Genomic DNA, 22,352 nt, shown 5'->3' on the forward strand with positions numbered 1-22,352 from the left:
AAAAAATCGTTTTAAGAAGGAAAAGTAAAAAACAACAAACAACCAACAAACTACGTTAAATAAATGTTAGTAAGCATATGAGTGAGGAAAAAAAGAAAGGAAGGAAGGAACGGAGGGAGGGAGGGAGCAAAGGAGGGAGGGAGGAAGGAAGGAAGGAAAACTTAAAGAGCATCATCGATTTTTCATCTTTCTGCTCCTTAATCAATATAACCACTAGATAATATATAAAGTGAAACCATGAAATAAAAACATTCTCCGTAAAAATAAGAAAAAAAACCTTTGTATCAAATCATCCTAGACCATAAAGCATAAAGAAAATAGATACCTGACATCTATGTTTAATATAGATCCCAGGCCAAAAAAAACAACTTTGCATATTTCTCAGCTCAGGAAATCTCTATTTATGCTATTATTTTATCCTTTGTACTGCAATAAGAAGAAGGGAGGTTCTTGCCAGTATCTAGAAAGAAATTTTGCTTCACCCTTAGTATTCTAAGCTTCATGCTCTGATAAGTATGGCCATATGTGTTTCCCCTTCAGGAACAGAAAACTATAGTGCTCGGATTCCTCCAGAAGAAGTGAGATGGCTTGGGCAGAATGAATAAATATCCTTTCTTCATTGGGGTACTGAAAGTCAAGGCATTACAAATGTCAGAAACCAGAAAACAAGGCAGGGGGTATCCACCAGAGCCATGATTTGAAGGGATGGGAAGGAGTCATTGAACTAGAGACCTAGGAACCTGACTTTCCAAATCATACCTAGATGTGTACGCTCAGCTTTTTTAGAAGCCAGCCCCAAACACTTGCCCTCTTTCTTTTTTGCTGCTTCACTCTTCCCCAGTTGATAGCCTCCACCCTCATCCATCATCTCCTCTGTCTCCTGGCCTATTTCAGCCTTTAGTTTCTAAGTCAATATGACTTCCCAACCTAGAATTTAGTGCCTATTCTGGGCTAAGGATACAACAATAAACGAAAAAACATCTCAGCTCTCAATGAGCTTAAATTCTAGATGGACGAAAAAGACAAAAAAATAATAAATTTAAAATTTTTAAAAATAAATTAAAAATTAAAATACAGAGAATTAGTTGACCATATGACAATGATGGTCATCAAATTTTTGACCTGCAAAAATGGCAATTTCATGAGTCAACCTTTATATTAAATTGTGATAATATTTTTTAAATTAAGCAAGGGAGAATAGGTAGTAGGGTGTATGGGAAAGTGAGCACAGAGAGCGTTACAACTTAAAACAGGGCAATCAGTGTCTAAGTGGTAGAATTATATGAGATTGTTTTTCTACTCTTTCATTATTTTTCTAAGGAGCATGCATTCTTTCATAACGAGTTTTTTAAAACTTTACGACATTAAAATTGCTGAAAAACTGAAATGAGTCATACAAACATGTAAATTTTAGGGTATTTACATCAAGCAGGAATATAAGATACAGATCGTATTAACACAATCTTATTCATGCCATATGAAATTAGGGTAAAATACAGTGTGGTATAAAACATCTAATATTTATGTTCTAAGCCATAAATTTTAAAAATAAGAAACTATTCTAATGAGTATTGTAGAAATACAACTTATGTTACATTTTTTAAATGTGCATGATCAAAGAACAAAACACTCCCACTGTTAGATCACCCAAATAACAGACTGCCATCTAACACATGCTTTTCAGTATTTAAATTGTTTGTGAAACAAAAATGTGGGGAGAGGGAAGCACTACTTACAAAATGTACCTACCTACAAGGCAGCTTAATTAAAAAATAAACTAATATATAACTTAAACACTAAAACAATAACTATGGTATGATGAAAACTTTGTAAATAAATTCCATAAAAATTAGGATACTAGTAAAATTAATTATTAAATTAATCTATTAAACATAGACTAAAATCTAAAAGGAAGAAGTGAATTCTCCTGAATACTGATTGACCTCGCTCAATAGTCTTAACAGTGCACATGTGCCCTTTCCTCAAAGGAAATCTCTAAACCAGCACTGTGCAACAGAACTTTCTGCAATGTTGGAAATGTTCTACCTTGTCCTATAAGGTAACCACTAACTACACATGGCTACTGAGCATTTGAAATGCGGTTCATGCAACTAAGAAACAGAATTTTTTATTTTATTTTAATTATTTAATTTTAATTTAAACAGCCACAAGAGGCTAGTGGCTACCTATCCAGATAGTACAGCTCTAAGAACTGCCTCTTACATCCTTTTTTTTATTAACTCAGAGTCTTCCATCTGGCTGATTCCCCACTGTATACAAATTAGACTCTAGTTCTCACTCTCGGTCTACCTTACTGTCCTCCTGGCCTGAAACTTTCTTCCTAAGTTGTTGCATAGCTGATTTCAGCAAAGCTGTGGTCCAGTGCTGCTCAGCTCAGAAACACTGGCTGACAGAGCCCTGGTCTCTTCCTGCTTGCTCAGGAAAAGAAGTGGGATACTAATGCTTTTTTTAAAAAGTGAATAGACAACTAAATGTCCTGTAAGACTTCTTAGATACTAACCCAGAGGGAAGAGATTAAATCCAGTGATTTATCAAAAGCCACTCCCAAACTTATAATTCTACTATTCCAAACCTAAAATTCTAGGTAATGACAATTTCCAAAATTATATAGTATTTACAGAATAATTCCAGTACCTTAAACCTTATAAAAATCAACTCCCAAATCAAAGCATCTAATGGCATTATTTGGAATCACACTATCATGCAACCAGTCCCCTGACTCACTGAGCAAAAAGGGTAACTTACCTTTTCTGCTGTTCTTAAGAAAGATGTTTTAAGACTCAAAGTATTATTTTCATAATTTATTGTCATTCATAGGAACTTAGGTCATATATATCTTTATGCAAAATATTGGAGTAAATCTTTCCCTCAATTTTACATTCTTAAAGCTGTTACAGTTGTTCAATTTCAAGTGGATACCCATTTTCTGTTATTTACCAGACTTTATAACTTACAGTCAATAGATACAATAGTTTTAAATATAGTATTTAACTGATATTGGAAAACGAAGTAAAATATAGTAAGAAAAAAAATTTTACAGCAGGATAAGAAACTGGATTCAATGTGTATCTGAAAACAGTGAATGCAGCTCAAGAAAAACTTACTGATTTAGCAGGACATCAAGAATAAACGATGTTCCAAAGGCACCCAGCAGGAAGCTTGCCTGGTCAACGTGAGTCAACTGCAATATCAGAAAGATAAAAGGTATTTATTATTCAGCCATAGAGATCAGATGATAAGCACTTCTCATGATCATTTGAAAGTTTTATAATATAAATTAGAAAACCAGTTCAACATACAAATTAAATAAAAACAAAGTAAAATTTGCACCTTCTTAGAAGCTATTCACTAATCTAAAGTAAAGTACCACTTAATCAAGGAGGGCAAGTACCCTCCCTTTCAGCTTTATCTCAAGTGGTTAAACATTTCATTTCCAAGAAGACTGAACTACATTTCATTCTGTTTTAGATGACTGACTCCTTTAAAATTAAGCTTTGTAGATTAAAAAAGAAATAGGGAAAAATATGTTCAATACAAGAGTAAATTAAGATGATGAATGCGATCTATTTACAAGGAAGACATCTAAACTTCTAAAAAACCCTTTTCATCCTATCTCAAATACATACTTTCAAAGTAATAGTTCAGTTCTAATTTACCAAATGTAATTTCATAGAGGTTTCCACAATTTCCTAAGAGAAAAACTGAGCCTCTGCCCATCTACTGCAAACATCACCCATCAAAAGTTTAATGGGAAAAAAAATCACTATTTCCTATGCCAATCTAGGGACTCCCAGAGAAAATCACAAGGGACTCTAAAAAACATACAGTGTTACCAATAACATTAATATTAGCGTATTGAATAACCACATGTAATAACTGAAAAGAAAGGAGGAAGGAAAGCAAAACTATTTATTCTTGACTCCCCGTATTAACAGTAGCTATACCTGAGCAGTAGAACTATAAATTATTTGATTTTTTGGTTCATATTTGTCTATAGTATCCAAAATTTCTACAATAAACATGTGTAATTCCTGCAGTGAGAAAAGCAAGCATACACTATTTTAGAGACATAAACCATCTGAGCAACTGTATTTATGTAGCACGTGAGGCAGACCGTGGTGCTGCTCCCGGAGAACCAGCGCATCTTAGGAAGGGACGTTCTAGGATTCTGTGGGGCACAAAGGGCACCTCAATCATACCTAGGATTTTCACACTCATTAAGCTATGGTATCAGGAGAAAGGAGAGTGCTTAATAATCATAAAGCTTTCTGGAAACAAAGGATAACCTTTCCATTTTCAAATCTTTGAGATAAGTGGGAGTGGGAGAATGCCACACCTCAGTTGCTAACACATTCCAATCCTCGTGAAACCCCAAGGATGAAGAACTATCTGGATACTTCTTAGCCTCGTTAAACATCCAACCCTAACTCCTCACTCTTCCCAATTAACACCCAGGTTCTCACCAAACTCTGGCTTCTTCTTTCTTTTTATGATGGTTCTTGGATCCACACTTTACTCTTCATTTCCGTAGCTGCCACAGTTCATATCCTCCCTGATTTTCCTAAAACTGGCTCCTTACCAAAACCCCAAATGTAAGTCCTAGATTTTCTACTACATCAAATACAAACTTTCTCTCTCTGCATATCAAGATCCTCCACAATCACCTCCCCCACCCCAGACATAACAGCACACAAGTTCCCAAGGACCCACCCATATCCCATTCACACTCAGTTCTCTCTTCTACTCTTTAATTCCACAAACTACGTGCATTCCAACTTCTTCTGTAGCTTTCATTCATCACTTGTGCTTTTCCAAACCAGACCCTGGGGTAGTGATCTTCACCATGGCCATTTCCCAGAAATGGCCCTATTCATCCTTCAAGACTTAGATCAAGTTCCTTTTTGTATTAGTCTACCCGGGCTACCATAAGAAAGTACCACAGACCGGATGACGTAAACAACAGAAATTTGCTTTCTCACAGTTCTGGAGGCTGGAAGTCCAAGCTCAAGGTGTTGGCAGATTTGGTTTCTCCTGAGGCCTCTCTCCTTGGCTTGCAGATGGCCACATGGCTTCCTCTCTATGCATGTGTACCCCAGATGTATGTCTCTCTCTCTCTCTCTCTCCTCTTATAAGGATATCAGTCATATTGGATTAGCATCCACCCTTACAACTTCATTTAATCTAATTACCTCTTTAAACACCCTGTCGCCAAATACAGTCCCATTAGCAGTTAGGGCTTCAACATACAAATTTTGGAGGGGACACAATTCAATCCAAACTCTCCTCTCCCAGGAAGTCTTCCCAACCCCTTCTAGCTTCCTTCTCTCCTCTTCCTCAATACGGTTCATTTTGATATGAGGGCCTCAGTACTGACCAGCATTAGGTATTCAATAAGTATTTCCTGACTGACTGACTCATTTGAGGGTTCGTTTGATCAATCACCTGGATGCATACATGAACAACAATTGCACAGCTATAAATTACCTGCTTACAGAAATGCCATCCTTCCATCAAGTTGTTCTTAATGCCACCTCAATGGATAATTTCTTTTCTCTAAAAGCTCTTTGAGTTTCCTGAAGTGCTAACAACCATGTTTTGGGAACAGCTTGAGGAAAGCTCTGTCTCAATTAAAAAGAACCTCTCTCTCCTCCATTCTTTCTCAGCATTTATTATGAACATGGCAGAGGACACATGTTATTCATCACGGCATCATGATTACAGCTTGGATCAAAATAACATTACTATTCTTTTTTAGCAAGATATTTACTGTTTGCATTAATTCCAATTCTTATATTTTCTTTTTCCTGCAGCTTCAGTTTACATCTGGTATTTTACTTTATTGACCTCATCCATGTCCCAAGGAGAAACCCATTATGTAAATTCAACAGAAAATCTATTGACAGCATGTTTAACTGTCGTTAGTGAAAAATGTTTGCATTATTGATAGTAATAGGAACGGGATTATATTAATATTGTTTTAATGTAAGGAAGGCTTCCTTAGACTGTATACAGATTGATTCATTCAACAAGCATCTTCTGAGAGTCTACCAAGTGCTGGGAACTCTTCTGATTTGGTGGGCAAGATGAAGAAGACTGATCATGTTTCCGCTCTAGTGGGGCTTATCTTCTAGTGGAAGGAGATAGAAAGTGACAAATAAAATGACACAAAATGAACAATTGGATAAAAAATAAACTTAGAATATAAATACACTGTTCTCAGATTTAATAAAACAGGGTAAACAGGTAACCAGGGTAGATAGGGTTCTAGGTGGTATGGAGGCCTCTCTGAGGAGATGACATCTGGATGATGACCTGGATGATTAGAAGGGATCTAAGGCAGACAGACTGACAGCCCCAAAGATGCCCACACTCTAATCTCTGGAACTTGTGAACATGTCACCTCACACAGCAAAAGGGACTTCGCAGATGTGATAAAGTTAGGGACCCTGAGATGGGGAGAGTATACTGGATTATCCAGGTGGACCCAGTGTAGTCACCAGAGTCTTATAAGGATCAGAGTCAGAGAAGGAGATGTGATGATGGAAGTAGAGATTAAAATGAGGTTAGGAAAAGGCCACATGCCAAGGAATGTTGGCAGCCTCTAGAAACTGGAAAAAACAAGGAACAATTTTCCCCTAAAGCCCCCAAAAGGAGCATAGCCCTGAGAACACCTTCATTTTAGCCTTTTAAGACCTAATTCAGGCTTCTGATCTCTAGAACTATAAGAAAATTAATTTTAGTTGTTTTATGACATTAAGTTAGCGGTATAACGTGTTACAGCAGCAATGGGAAACTAATACAGCATCACTGGCAATGTCCCTGAACATTTAGAAAAGCAACTCCAATAACGAGTTGATTGCATCAGTGTTCAGTGTCATTTTCCTCCGTGGCTGGGTTTAAAACTAAGGCACCTGCACCAGTAGAACTGACACTCATGAAGGCAAAAGGATCAAACTCCTAACACAGAACTTCCCAGCCAAAACAAATTTGCAGTAGTAATCAGGAAAATACATGTTAGCATGGTTTCCTTGCATTCTGGATGGTTGTCTACCATTCAGGCACCTGCCATCCCCATATGTCTGACTTAACAAGTAGGCTGAAGAGAAGAAACATATTTACCTCTTTAGGTTATCTTGGAGAAATTATAAATTAAGTAGAATTACACTGAACTCATGCAATTAACAATCCAGCTTATTATTCGACACCTTAATCTTAGACCTTACCTTCTTAGCTCAAAAGAAAAGAAAATGTTTAAGAAGAGAGAACTAGTCTAATCAGGATATTCCTCTTTATTTTGGTGGGGGAGTGCCTAACATATATTGCCCCCCAAAATTCTAATATTTATTAACTTAACTAGAAGATTAAAAGGTAGTAATGGCTCTTAGAGACATTTGAAAATTATCATTATTTTGCAGAAATGCATTTTTTCAAATTACTATATAAGAATGACTTGTGATTTTTAAATCTATTAACCAAATGCTTTGTTACCCTAGAATAACCTAGAGCTCATATAATACACATCCTTATTTTACAAATAAGGAAACTGAGGCATGTGGGTAAATGTCATTTCCAAATCACCCTGTTTGGTAGTAGGGCAGCATTTCACCTCCTGGCAGGCCTTTTCCATCATGCTTCATCTTTGCTTTCATCCTGCAGTTTGGAGGTGCTTGCAGGTTTTACTGGGTTCTAAAGAGCACTTCTAGAGCATATGAGAAGAAAATCAAACCATGAAAAACAATCTTTGGAACTCTGACTTCATCAGGAAAGTCAATAACATTACCACATCTGACACAAAGCACAACCTTAGAAATTAAGCATTATACTTTACAATACACAAGGAAATCCATTTTTTAAGAAAAAAAATTACACAGGTATGGTGAAGTGTGTGTGTTTTAAGCAGTGAGGCTGACTTTGATCATAGCTGTGAAAAAAGATTGAGGGAGAAAAAGGCAAAAATATAAAATAGCTATCCAGATGGCAAGAAAATTTAATAAATCAATATAATTACATAAGGATAATTTATTTATTTATTTATTTATTTTTTTTTTTTAAATTTTTGGCTGTGTTGGGTCTTTGTTTCTGTGCGAGGGCTTTCTCCAGTTGCGGCGAGTGGGGGCCACTCTTCATCGCGGTGCGCGGGCCTCTCACTGTCGCAGCCTCTCCCGTTGCGGAGCACAGGCTCCAGATGCGCAGGCTCAGTAGTTGTGGCTCACGGGCTTAGTTGCTCTGCGGCATGTGGGATCTTCCCAGACCAGGGCTCGAACCCGCGTCCCCTGCATTGGCAGGCAGATTCTTAACCACTGCGCCACCAGGGAAGCCCTCATAAGGATAATTTAAATTTCAAATTTCAAAAATGAATCATAGAATTTTAGGACCAGAAGAACCTGATACAATCCCCAGATTGAGGCCTGTTTATTATCCATGGGCAATAGCTGAAATTTAAATGTGAAGTTAATATAACCCTCAAGCTCCTTATGCATTTTGCTTCTTGGCAGCGTGTCTTTTTCTCCTCACATCTACAGCCATGAACCAGAGCAACCCTACATATTACAAAGAGCAAATATAAATGAACTTTTCAAGCTTGTCTTACTTACAAACTTTTTTTTTTTTAAAAGATTCTGTTGTTGTTGATGTGGACCATTTTTAAAGTCTTCATTGAATTTGTTACAATATTACTTCTGTTTTACGTTTTTGGCTTTTTTTTTGGCTGCGAGGCATGTGGGATCTTAGCTCCCCGACCAGGGATCGAACCCACACCCCCTGCATTGGAAGGTGAAGTCTTAACCACTGGACTGCCAGGGAAGTCCCTACAACCTTTTTTTAAAGCAAAGATGACACTAAGACTGTCACGGTAGAATCAGAACTTTGACACAAGGAGAAAGACAGGTAGTTTGGGTTTTTAATTAAGCCCAACCTGAATAATGAATCAATGAATATCAGTGGCATGGGAGTATTACCAGTCAAACAGTATTGTACAACAGGATAATTCTGAAAATAATTAACATAATTAAAACAAAATCTTCAATGTATGTAACAGAATCTTTAGCTATTCTGCATCCTAAATTCTTCTTTGCCATTTGATTGCTTCTATTTAGTTTTTTAAAAAATACAAGTGTAATTCCTGGTATCCAATACTTTGAGCTCAATAAAAAACAAAATACCAATAATTACTTTTAACTATTTTCCCTGGTCTTCTACATCAGACAAGGCAACTGAAGAATCACCATAACCTGACTGTAATTACTCCATTGCCTTATGTGGACTTCTGACAAAACAGTTCAAACAGACTGATACTACAACCTATTAACATTAAGATTCCTCATTCTAGAATTTCCTGTAGCCACATCAACAATATTGTTTTCCCCTGTCTGTTACTTAAGATATGGAACTTATTGAAGCAGAATTGTATAACAATGGCTTTTTTTAAAAGAGGATTCTACCAAATAGATCTACCTAATACATAAATTAGCACAATATATGTGTAAGAGCATTAGTCTTTTCTATTCATAATTGTATATCTATGACTCTATGTTAAATGCCTCCCTCTTTTCATGTGGTCAACTCAATCATGTCCATAGTTGTCATAATCTGTATCATATATTGCATTTAATTTACATACTATCTTTAACCAAAAGGCTCTTAAAATCCAACCTTCTATATTTAGTATTGCAAGAACCAAACAGTGTCCAGCAACAGGACATCTTAAAACAAAATGAAAGAAAACAAAAAAGCATAGCCTTTAAAGCCAGGCAGAACTGGGTTTGAATTCTGGGTCTTCCATTTATTAATGGAACAAACTAGGGCAAATTGTTTAATGTCTCTGAACTGAAAGTCCTTGTCTCTAAAAGACCAAAAATAATAATACACACTCTGTAGCTTTATTGTGAAAACGAAAGGATAAGTTACAATCCATTCAACCTTTATGGAGCACTGACCATACCTCAGGAAACACACCAGGCTCTGGGGATACAAAGAACAGTCAGACATGGCCCCTGCACCCAGGAAACTCACGGTCAAAAAGGGGAGCTGCTACACAAATTATTACAAAATATTTGGAAGTCCAATAATAGATATTTGTACAAGGTACAACAGCAGCCCTCTGACTACAGATTACAGAGAGTTGAGGAGGTGCTCCTCAGACCAAGAATGCAGGGGAAAGCACTCCTGGTAAAAGGCCCTATAAAGGCACAAAAATGGGAAACTCAACACATTCAGGAATTGTAGGAAATGCTATATTCCTGAGACAGAAGATGTGAGGCATCTATTGTGGGAGAACAGGCTGGAACCCCAAATGCCAAAGAACTTCCAAACCAGTGGTTCTCAATCCTGATTGCATATTAGGCTTGCTCAGGAAGCTTTTTAAAAAATACCACTGCCTGGGCCCCAAACTCAGAGATTCTAATTCTTTTAGTCTGGGATGGATCCTGGGCATCAATATTTTTTAAAGAGCTACCCTGTGATTCTGAGGGGTGGCCAAGGGTTCAGAACCACTAGTATAAAACAATGTGAGAAATGTACTCGTTATCCTGGAAACAATAAGAAATGGATGTAAAAGGCTTTGAGATGATAGATGTTCAATAAACAATAGCTCCTTTCCCTTATCTTCACAATTTACGACAAAATATGTTTAGCTTTGAAACTGATGATCTACCTACTGAATCCCCCTATATTTCTTGCAACTAAAATGTATGTTCTTTTGACAATTTACTGCCTGAATTTTGTCGTTGAGTTCAACCAAAATAATAAAAGTTTTAAAAGTTAAAAAAAAAAAGGAGAGGGAGAGAAAGAGAAGGCCAAAAAAGGAGGTAAAAGGGATTCCATCTGGTGGCCTCCCCAGATAAATTAAGTGAGGGCCAAGAAACATCTCTACAAGCACCTTAGCATACTATTTTGCACACAGCAGACTCTCAACACACTATAAGAAAAAAAAAAAGGAAGGACAAGGAGCAATAGATTGGAACTCCCACGGGAATTTTTAAAGAGCTAACCATGTGGGTCTAATGAGTAACCAATTCCCATGGAATTCCTCTCTAGTCATACTTGCTCTATAATTCAAATGCCAGTTCTTGCTATTATTTGAAGCAAAAAATTTTACAATTGATGTAAACGTGTTCCACTGTTGTGGACATGCGCCTGTTTGGGGATGTATTACCCAAGGACAGAGATTATGTCATATAGATCTCAGCAGCCAGGAGCCCTAGGTGAAGCCACATGCACCACAAAAAAAAAAAAAAAAAAGGCTTTTCTTAGGTGAGTTCTTGAGAGGCATTCTGTGAATTTGCCTTGCTGAGTTTCCAGTTCTGACGTCACTGAAAGCCCTCGACTCTGTGATTCCTGGCGGCCGAGGACCCCTCTCTCCAGTGGCCCCTGCTCCAACAAGCTGGAGGTGGAGGGGCTGTGCCGACACTGGCATCAGCTCTGATTTTCTCCTCTCCATTCAGGAAGTCAGGCAGCCTCATTACCTACTTATGCTCTGCTATCTTCTGATAAATCAGTCTCTCCATCATCTTGGCTATTCACTGCCCATTACTAGGCCTTCATTTCGGGCCTGAACAAGAAAACGCTTTCTCTCAGAAGCCTGAAAGTCAGAGCAGAACTTTACGATCTTTAGCATCCTGAGAATAATACCATATGTAGTCATATTGAGCTGTAATTTAATCTGAGCGCAAGGAACTCCAACGTTTGGATGCAACAAAATCAGCAGACAAAATCCCTCAGATGAACCAGCCCTGGGAAACATACACTCTACCTTAATGCAAGAAAGGCTTGGGAGAAAAATTACAGGTCTTCCTGGCCTCACTGCTGACTTGACATTTGATTTTTGGAGTTACTAAAACTTTCTATGCTTCACCTTGTTTTTCCCCAAATGTGAACTGAAAATAGTATGAATTATAGAATGCTGTGAGAATAACACCTTACATTCTTGTTTATGGTGAAAGAGTATATAAAAGCTTGTTGCAAAGAATAATGTAACTACTGAGAGTTAAATAAAACACAGGTAAAAAGAACAGAGGAGGGGAAAGGCAGTTAAGCTACTGTATTATCAAATGAATAACTAGTCAGTTCAGCTCTAAATCGGATGATTTTAAAAGCAGGCCTGGGGCTTCCCTGGTGGAGCAGTGGTTGAGAATCTGCCTGCTAATGCAGAGGACACGGGTTCGAGCCCTGGTCTGGGAAGATCCCACATGCCGCGGAGCAACTAGGCCCGTCAGCCACAACTACTGAGCCTGCGCGTCTGGAGCCTGTGCTCCGCAACAAGAGAGGCCGCGATAGTGAGAGGCCCGCGCACCGCGATGAAGAGTGGCCCCCACTTGCCACAACTAGAGAAAGCCCTCGTACAGGAATGAAGACCCAACACAGCAAAAATAAATAAATAAATAAATATTAAAAGCAGGCCTGGAACTTCCCTGGTGGTGCAGTCGTTAAGACTCCGCACTTCCAAAGCAGGGGGTGTGGGTTCGATCCCTTGTCAGGGAATAAGATCCCACATGCCGCACGGCGCGGCCAAAAGATATAAAATAAATAAATAAAATTTGTTTAAAAAAATAAAAATAAAAGCAGGCCTGGAAATAAGTGTCATCTCTGCCAGCTGGGTCACAGTCTTTCCTGGAGGCAACATCAGAAATAGGCCAAGTCTAAAGAAGAAAATTAAGAATGGTGAGTTCTTCACATCAACATTCACTTCATCCAGTTGTTAAGGCAATGGATTTTTGTTTGCTTGCTTGCTTAATTTCACCTTCCTTATATAGATATTAGGGGCATCTGAGAGTTAAGGCTCACTTCCATGAAAGGGCCAGCTCCCAGTGTTTGAGGAAAGAAAAATCAGAGCTATCACTGACCAAAATGCCATGATAAATAGCTGACATGTAAGAATCCCACAGTATTTTCTTTAAGAAACAAATTTACATAGGGTAAGAAAGTTTTTTCTCTCCTAGAACTAAAGACTAAAACTACGGGGCTTCCCTGGTGGTGCAGTGGTTGAGAATCTGCCTGCCAATGCAGGGGACACGGGTTCGGGCCCTGGTCTGGGAAGATCCCACGTGCCGCGGAGCAACTAGGCCCGTGAGCCACAATTTCTGAGCCTGCGCGTCTGGAGCCTGTGCTCCGCAACAAGAGAGGCTGCGATAGTGAGAGGCCTGCGCACCGCGATGAAGAGTGGCCCCCGCTTGCCACAACTAGAGAAAGCCCTCGCACAGAAACGAAGACCCAACACAGCCATAAATAAATAATAAATAAATAGATACTCCAGCATCTACCTTTAAAAAAAAAAAAAAAAAAAGACTAAAACTACATAATTATAGAGGACTTTCTGCTCATACATATACATATATACACATGCATACTAAACTTTAGAAGGAGCAGATTCTTTCTTTACTATCTCAACTGTCCAAGAGTTTTCCAAGAACACAGTCGAGAAATAATCTTAGTAAAATATTGCAAGAGCAAAGCTCCTGCTTAAAAGAAAAAGAAGAAAAAGGCAGTAAGTCTCTAATATCAAGAAAATTCAAAAGATGTTTTTTTTATCTGTAACTTGACAGTCACCCACCAAAGGCTTTCTCTACTGGGACACAAAATGAGACACAAACCTTGCAAAAATATCTATTTATTTTGGGGGATTTCCCAAGTAGCTAGAATGAAGATTGGTTGGAAGAACACACCAGTTATCTCAATTACCACAATTATGAAATGAAGGAAGGAATGGATATGTGTGTGTGTGTGTGAGAGAGAGAGAGAGAGAGAGAGAGAGGGAACTTGACCAATTAAGGGCAAGCATGCAGATTACCAGCCATCCCTAAGGAAACCATGTCTCAGAAACATGGAATCTTTCAATGCGTGCATAGGTTAGCACATAGCAAGATTCTGCTACAGAGATTCAGTATGACATGAATCTGCCCCCCAATTCTTAAACTGATGGGCTTCCACATACTACCAGCTGGTGTCTCCAAGCTGCTTTGAAGGATAACTCCTTGCCCTTAAATTATAGGGAAATTGAAAGAATCCATTCATGATGCATGTTTATTAGAAAACAAATACCCAGTGAGAAAATTTTTGTTAAATGTGCGGCATTACATGTATCAGATCTATAGTTCTTCTGGGATATGGACTTCAAAAGCATCTGAATCTAAAGAAATTAAAGAGTAAAAATTTTCAAACATGTTACTAGGAAATATCTAAGGGGTAGCAAAATAATGAAATTACTCTGTTGGACAAGAGTAATGAAAAAACTCTAGACATTACTTTTCCTTGCACTTCCATTATTTATTGGCACTAGTGACTACTGCCCCTTGCAATAAGTAGATCAATCGTGTTACTTAATCCTTAGCACTAAACACTTTCCCTAGAAAAGTGAAATGCCTTTTAAAAATACATTGATTGTAAATAATCTCTTAAAGCAGGAATTCTAAGAGATACTGTTATTGAGAGAGATAGAAAACCTCACCAAACCAAGTCACATTATCCATTGTACATCCAATAATGCTTGCACGTGCATGTGTGTGCATACCTGTGTATACATCACGGCAGGAATAGCTTGTAGTCAGCTGTAACCTAGAAAATAATTACTACTTAAAACAAGTAAACTCTGTAGTGCTGGTGAGTGCAACTCTAAAAAGATCTAATAGAAGGAATAACTGCTGCTCTAAAATGTAGACAGGATATAAATCCTCACTGGAGGGTCTCTAGACCTAGGACAAGGTAACAGTGTCTAGTGATGTAAAGTCAGTATCAAATGTAGACTACCCCTTAGGCCTGAAATACGTCTTCATTACAAGAAAAAACCAAGACAAAACTTCGGAGATTTCTAACTATTGTTATGACATTGTGTCTGAATAAAAAGAAAGAAAATCCAGGTCTGACCACTCTTTTCTTCACTGGCATGAACTCAGCTCTTGATAGAAACAATATCATGTCAAACGTTGATGGAACTTGACCTCCTCTGTGTTAGAAACAGAAAGGGTAGGGAATTCCCTGGTGTCCAGTGGTTAGGACTTGACACTTTCACTGCTGGGGGCCTGGGTTCAATCTCTGATCGGGGAACTAAGATCTCACAACCCGTGTGGTGTGGCCAAAACAACACCACCAAAAAAAAAGATCCAAAAAACAGAAAAGATTCACAGATAGGATCACAAGGAGCCACGACCTTGTGAAGGCGCGTCAGTGGAGCTTGGGAGCCAATAGCTTGATTAGAGCCATTCATACTTCCCTCTGTTTAAACTCTCTGCCTTAACAAAAGAGCAAGCATGCAGGGGCACTGAACTGTTTTCAATGTTCCATACATGACTCAGGCTTCTATGCTGTTGATGTGTTTTGACATAAAGCTGAATAAACCAAACTCTATAGTTGTTGCCTCTATTGGGGGCAAATTACTGCAGTTTAACGAGGCCTCTGTGCCTCTGACACGCTGGGTTAAAGAAAGGATTCCTACAACGTATCCTGATTCTCTTTTATAAAGGAAAACTTCTGGGCACAGCCTTTCTTTCTGTTCGTTTTATAATAGTTTTTGTTTGTTTCTTTTTACTTCTTGTTGCTCTGAAGCAAATGAATACTTTGAAGTAACAGAGAGTTCACTTTTCAATTAATTTATTAAATGATACCCTGGGAGAATGTCTTGACTTCTGAGAAGTGTGTATGCCGTCACTCTGAACTACCCCCACTGGGCTTCTGGGAAGCTGCCTCCTGGCAAAGCCTCCTGACCAAAATGTTCCCTAGATCAGCATCCTCAGCAAACTGCCACCAAGCCATCCTTTTTGTCCTTCTCTGGCCTTCCCTGCAGGTCCCATCCCCTCCCTCACCACCATCACGTCCTGAACCCCTACCTGTGCTCAGGACTCCATGGACGCTATGAAAGATACAACCCCTGCCCACAGATTTGTATGGTCTGGTAAAACATGTTACTCTTGTACAGGCAGTAACATAATCCAGTAGTACTAAACTCTTTTGTCCTAAAGAGTTTTCCCTCTCTTTTAGAACTGTGAGCAGTTACTTATGAAAAGTGGCAGAGGGTAGTGGCTAAGACTCCAGATGCCAGAGCCAACCTTCCTGTTTCAAATTCTACCTCCACCCCTTCCCAAACTGAACAATCTCGGGCAAGTCATTTAAGCTCCCTGTGCCTCAGTTTCTCCATTTAGTAAATGGGAACAACAGTATCAACTTCTGAGGATTGCTGAGAAGACTGAATACCTGTAAAGTATATAGAACAGTCTAGTTCCCTCAGTGTTATTTATTATTACACTGCATGAGCGGCCAAAGTCTGAGGGTGCGTGACGAGAATTGTGTTACATCCAGAAGTCAGAATTATTCTTGCTTCCCCCTTGTCACTTCCAGATGACAGTTCCTCTATTCCTCTCTCCTTGAGGTCCATGCCTCACAGCTACACCACCCTCCATTCTCAACTCTGGACCAAGTGCCTCTGTATTCCCAGCACTACTCAGTACCTCGTTTGGCACAAAGCACATGCTCACTTACAAATTTAAAACAAATCTGACAACTCTTATCTGACAGTAAGACGGACAAACGTTATTTTGCAAACTGTAAATTAGCCCAAAATGGAAAGTATTGCTAGTTCTCAGGAATATAACCCTAACAAAGGTTGCTTTCATCTAGTTAGTTAAACCAATTATTTTATTGGTTTCTTTGTTAGTTCTCCAGTAGTTTATAAGCACTATCACTGTTATAGAGGGTAAGACCTTTACCAGCATATGCATTCTATTCCTTAAAAATTTCTTACCTGTGTCCCTGTGCTCATTTTATTCAATCAACATTTGTTGGTGAGTTTGTAGCCATTTGGCTACATGACTTGAAATATGTATTATCTATAGTTCAGAGGGAGAAGGATGGAACTTTGAGCTTTACGGAACCTCAATGAGTTATGTGATTCACTTCCCACCTATGAGAAAACATCTACTCAAAACCATCTTGAAAAAATGATTGCTGAGCCTATTTTGTATGTTTTTGAGACAGTTCCTCAACCTATAATTGTAGTTTGTCCCAATGCTGAATCACCTTCTTTTCCCCCTTCAATAGCTAACAGAACTCTCTTAATGCAATTTAGACCTATTTCCTCCATTTGTGAAACAGGATAGGTTCAAAGATGACTTGAAAGTATGCCTCTCATCTGTTAGGCACAGTAGAAACTATGTGCTACTTTGTAAGCTTTATGGCAGGCTAGCACTGAAAATATCTACCAACTACACAGCATAAAATATCCTGCCGGGCTTCCCTGGTGGCGCAGTGGTTGAGAATCCACCTGCCAATGCAGGGGACACGGGTTCGAGCCCTGGTCCAGGAAGATCCCACATGCCACGGAGCAACTAAGCCTGTAAGCCACAACTACTGAGCCTGCACTCTAGAGCCATCGAGGCACAACTACTGAGACCCGCGTGCCTAGCCCGTGCTCTGCAACAAGAGGCGCCACCGCAACGAGAAGCCCGCACAGCACAATGAAGAGTAACCCCCGCTCGCCACAACTAGAGAGAAGCCCACATGCAGCAACGAAGACCCAACGCAGCCAAAAATAGAAATAAATCAATAAATAAATTTATTTTAAAAAAAAATCCTGCTGAAAGAGTGATCCATGCATGTATAAACATAAAAGAGAAGTACATTTAAGTGCACCAAAGTAATACCGTCTTGCAAAGAAGAATCCAAGTGCATTACGTTGGGGGTGGTAGATGAATTACATTCAGCCACTCAAGTGAAAATTTGTGTGGTCTTCTTTGGTGAGATAATACAATCCTTTGAGAACATATAATGAAACTGAAAATACCGCCAGAGATATGGATACTTTCAAATAGCTTCACTGGGAAAGCCCCCAATACAGTTTTTATTGAGATCCTCCGTCACCCACCTTCTTTGGAGCAGTAGTCTTGTTACTCAAACTTGACAGACATGCTCTAGCCTTGGAGTCATTGTACCAACTGTTCTCTCCTCCAGAAATGCTCTTCCACAGAAGAGCCTGGCTCACTTCCCACTCCCTTCAAGCTTTTCCCAATGCCACCTTCTCCGTGAGGCCTATTGGATCACCCTATTAAAAATTACAACCTATGTCCCCTACAACCCTGGCACTCCCAATGTCCATTACCATGCTATATTTTTTTCTTTTCTTTTCCATGGTACTTGCCACCTTCTAATATACTAAATAATTTATCCTTTATTATGTTTTTGTCTATCTACTAGAACATAAGTCCCATGAAGAAACAAATTTGGGTTTTTTTTTTTTTAATTCATTGATGTATCGTAAGAAGTCAGATAGTGCCTGCCTGTAGTAGATCCTCAATAAATATTTGGGGAGTAAATTTTTTAAACGCCAGTTCAAAAATCAAATCACAGGAATTAATTCCATCTCCCTCTCTCTCTCTCCCTCTCTCTCTCTCTCTCACACACACACACACACACACACACACACACACACAATGTTAATATTGCCCAAAACAGTTATTGAGCCTTAATCTGAAAAATAAAAGAACCAATGGAAAAATTTTAATTGCAAATCTGGCAAGTTTAAACTTTATCATAAAAGGAACAGGAATCTAAGTCTATTAAATATTTGCAGTCTTCTCAGTTCCCTCATTATTCAAAGATAGAAAAAGGAAAAGTGAAATCAAGAATCTCTAGTTCTAGTGAAAACACACTGCAGAGAACAGGAGCTATAAAAAGGCATGATTAATAGCTCAAACATAACTAAAATACCCAACTGCACAAGGGCCAGAAGGTGCAGAGACAAGTGTAGCTTTTTCTCTCATTGAGCGAAATGTGAGAACTAAAACAGACTCGATGGCCCTATGGAGATGGGCTATTCCACGAAGACTCTCCAGACAGATACACACACACACACACACACACACACACACACCACTACTACCACCAGCAACAATAATATCTGCACATGGAGCTGCTCTTGCTGAACACTTTCTGCAGTGAGCATATGATGCTAAAAGAAAAGCATATGGGCTTCTTCTAACCCAATTATTTCTTGAGAAAGAGAAATAACACAAACAATTAACTTTGGAATAACAGATTTTGGAAAGACTGTTTGTTGAAAACTGTTGGAAATTCAGGAACACATGGTTGATTGATTAAGTGTTAAAATATTTATTAAATATGGGAATCCACTACAAGAAAATGGAAGTTCTTCCATGGAGCTGAAGGCCGCATCTAATGCTGGGCTGCGTCGGCTTAGCAAGAAGCTGAGCAAAGGAACTGATGATCACGACTGGTTTACAATGGGACCAAAAACAACAGAATGACAAAAAGTAGAGAGCCAAAAGAGAAAGGGAAAACTGAGAACTGTGGATGACTAAAAGTTTCATTAAAAGCTATATTAAAAACCACTGATTGTATGCTTTAAAAGGGTGAATTTTATGGTACATGAATTATATTTCAAGAAAGCTGTTATTAAAAAACTATACTGGGGCTTCCCTGGTGGCGCAGTGGTTGAGAATCCACCTGCCAATGCAGGGGACACGGGTTCGAGCCCTGGTCTGGGAAGATCCCACATGCCGCAGAGCGACTAGGCCCGTGAGCCACAACTACTGAGCCTGCGCGTCTGGAGCCTGTGCTCCGCAACAAGAGAGGCCGGGATAGTGAGAGGCCCGCGCACCGCGATGAAGAGTGGCCCCCGCTTGCCGCAACTAGAGAAAGCCCTCGCACAGAGACGAAGACCAAACACAGCCAAAAATAAATAAATAAATAAATAAAATAAATTTTAAAAAAAGAAAAATAATTAGAAATGGACTGCTTACCTTTAAAAAAAAACTATATTAAAAATTAAGATTGTGGTCATAAACATAATTCAAATGCAGAAGAGGAATGGTCTTTGTTATAATAACTGCTACCTTTTATAAAATTCTGGGAGCCCTTTCTTCCTCAACTGTCTGTTCCCTTAGATTTTTGTCTTTTGAAGTTCTTAGATTTTTGTCTTTTGAACATGTTTTTAAAACATGTTTTTTAAAAATAAAATAAAACAAGCTATTAAATGGAGCATCCTATCCTCTCCTAAAGTTAAAAATATAGCTTCCAACACTCAGCCTAGTTTGGGAACTATGAGCCCAACCTTTATCTCACTGCCCGTTAATCTCTTCATGTTGTGCCCTCCCTTCCTTTCCTCACTTCCCAGCTGGGAGCAGCCCTATGAGGATACAGACTATTGAGGGCTCAGCTAAGGCAGAGATGCTTCCCATCCCAAAGTAATGGAGCTGCATTGTTACTCATTTAATTTAAAAAAAAAAACAAATCCCACCTGATGTTTGAACCAATATTATACTGGGGGTTGGGGGAGTGGGAGGACAAGATTAACTTGGTTTGTTAAATTCCTGGAGAAAATGCAGTGAGACCAAAGCTGGGACCCAGAATTAGCACGAGGGTCCAAATTGTTCTACCCTCCTGGAACATTTGATGCAAATCACTGCTCTTGTGAAAACAATCGAAGAAATCCAGTGATCTGTGTACACAAGAAACTGGGCAAACAGTTTTATACCAAGATATAATCATTATGGGAGCTAGAAAAACAGCAACAAAAAAAAAAGCTAACATGTACGGAGCCCTTACCATATGCCAAATGCTCAGCTACAAACTTTATGCATTTTATCTCCTTAATCCTCACAACATATGAGCTGGGCGCTATTCTTATTCCTATTTTATTGGTGTAAAAACTCAGGATTAGAGAAATTAAGTGCAGTTAGTGGCAAAGGTGGGCTTTGAATCCATGCACTCTAATTCCAGGTTCTCAAACTCTTAATCACTATCCTACAATACTTTCTTAGAAGAAAACTATATATCAGGGAGTCGTTTTACTAAAAATGAAGACTTATACTAAAAAAACTATAGTAGATTCGGCAGTAGTATAGTAATACATAAACACAATCATGAAGAAAAGAATCGATATGTATAACACCAAGAAAATTTTTTTTAATCTGTTACAACAAAAGATACCGCGAGAATGAATAGATAAGCCACAATTTTTAAAGTATTTGCAACAGAGATAAACAATAATAGGAAAGAATCCATAACATACTTAAAATGCCTGTAAATCAATAAGAAAAAGACACTTGAAAAATGGGGAAAGTATATAACTAGGCCATTCAAAGGAAGAAATACAGATTACCAAAGGTGCTCTACCATCAGGGAAATGGAAAGCAAAGTAATCAGACACTACTTCACACCCATAATATTGTTAGAAATTTTAAAGTCTTATGATTCCAAATGATGATAAAGATGGGGATACACAGAAATTCTCATGCACCATGGGTGGAGTATAAATTGGTATATCGTTGTGTGATTTGTCAGTATGTGGAGAAGTTGAGAAGGGACAAACCCTAAGAATCAACAATTTCACTTCTAAATATATGCCCCACAGAAACACACGCACATGTATGCATTAATGGCATACACTGCTTATAACATCAAAAAATCAGGGTCAATCTATAAATGCCATTAATAGGAAAATAAATACATAGATGAGGGTAGGTTTATAAAATGGAAAGCCAGACAGCAATAAAAAGGAATGAATTCAATTACTTTACCTGTATCAAGATAAGAGACTGAAAATCAAAGTCTGTCACATTATTCTATCTACTTTTTGGTATATTTAAACCATTTCAAAACATAAGCTTTTTAAAATTAAAAATGTAACAAAAGTTGTCTTGAAGAAATTTTCATATGCACCTTCATGTGCTTGATTTCACGGATGCCACACATAACAGCTCAGGGGTGAGTAACACAACCACAGAGATGTCTTTAATACTGTTGCCAAGAAAACTACAAGAAACAAAAATTAACAGCTAGAAGCTGCCAGGAGGCACATGACTCAATCTTTAAAAACTTAGCCATAGCTGCCTTACAGGTACTGCTAGGCTCCCCTGTCAGGAATCCTGTAGGACAGTTTTTTAAACTGTGGATCAGATCATGAACCATTAGAACGTTCTGAAATCACTTTAGTGAACCATGCCAGGATTTTTTAGAAAATGACAAAGAACAGAGTAGAATGAAAAGCATACACTTCATGCTTCAAGGATAAGTATTGTTTTACAACACACTTGTTTTGATCTTTGGTGTATGTGTGTGTTTTCACTTGTTCATACGAAAACTTTAACACAAATGTTCATAGCAGTATTATGCATGATTTCCCCAAAGTGGAAACAACCCAAATCTCCATCAAAGTGAACGGATAAATAATGGATGTTATTCATCAATAAAAAGGAATGAGGGGACTTCCCTGGTGGTGCAGTGGTTAAGAATCTGCCTGCCAATGCAGGGGACACAGGTTCGAGCCCTGGTCCAGGAAGATCCCACATGCCGCGGAGCAACTAAGCCCCTGCGCCTCAACTACTGAGCCG

At 38.6% G+C, this 22,352-nt stretch overlaps 1 protein-coding gene across 10 annotated transcripts in view; it reads right to left on the reverse strand.

The window, feature by feature from the left end:
• The window catches only part of ADAM22 (ADAM metallopeptidase domain 22), a 236,061-nt gene that overhangs the window by 197,405 nt on the left and 16,304 nt on the right, over window positions 1–22,352 (reverse strand). For all 10 annotated transcript variants that reach the window (XM_068549168.1, XM_068549159.1, XM_068549158.1 and 7 more), the window contains exon 3: window positions 3,126–3,202. In XM_068549168.1, coding sequence (XP_068405269.1) covers window positions 3,126–3,202 — 77 coding nt within the window. The remainder of the gene's footprint in view (window positions 1–3,125; window positions 3,203–22,352) is intronic.

Source organism: Eschrichtius robustus, chromosome 8 (assembly GCF_028021215.1).
Source record: "Eschrichtius robustus isolate mEscRob2 chromosome 8, mEscRob2.pri, whole genome shotgun sequence".
Taxonomy (NCBI): domain Eukaryota; kingdom Metazoa; phylum Chordata; class Mammalia; order Artiodactyla; family Eschrichtiidae; genus Eschrichtius; species Eschrichtius robustus.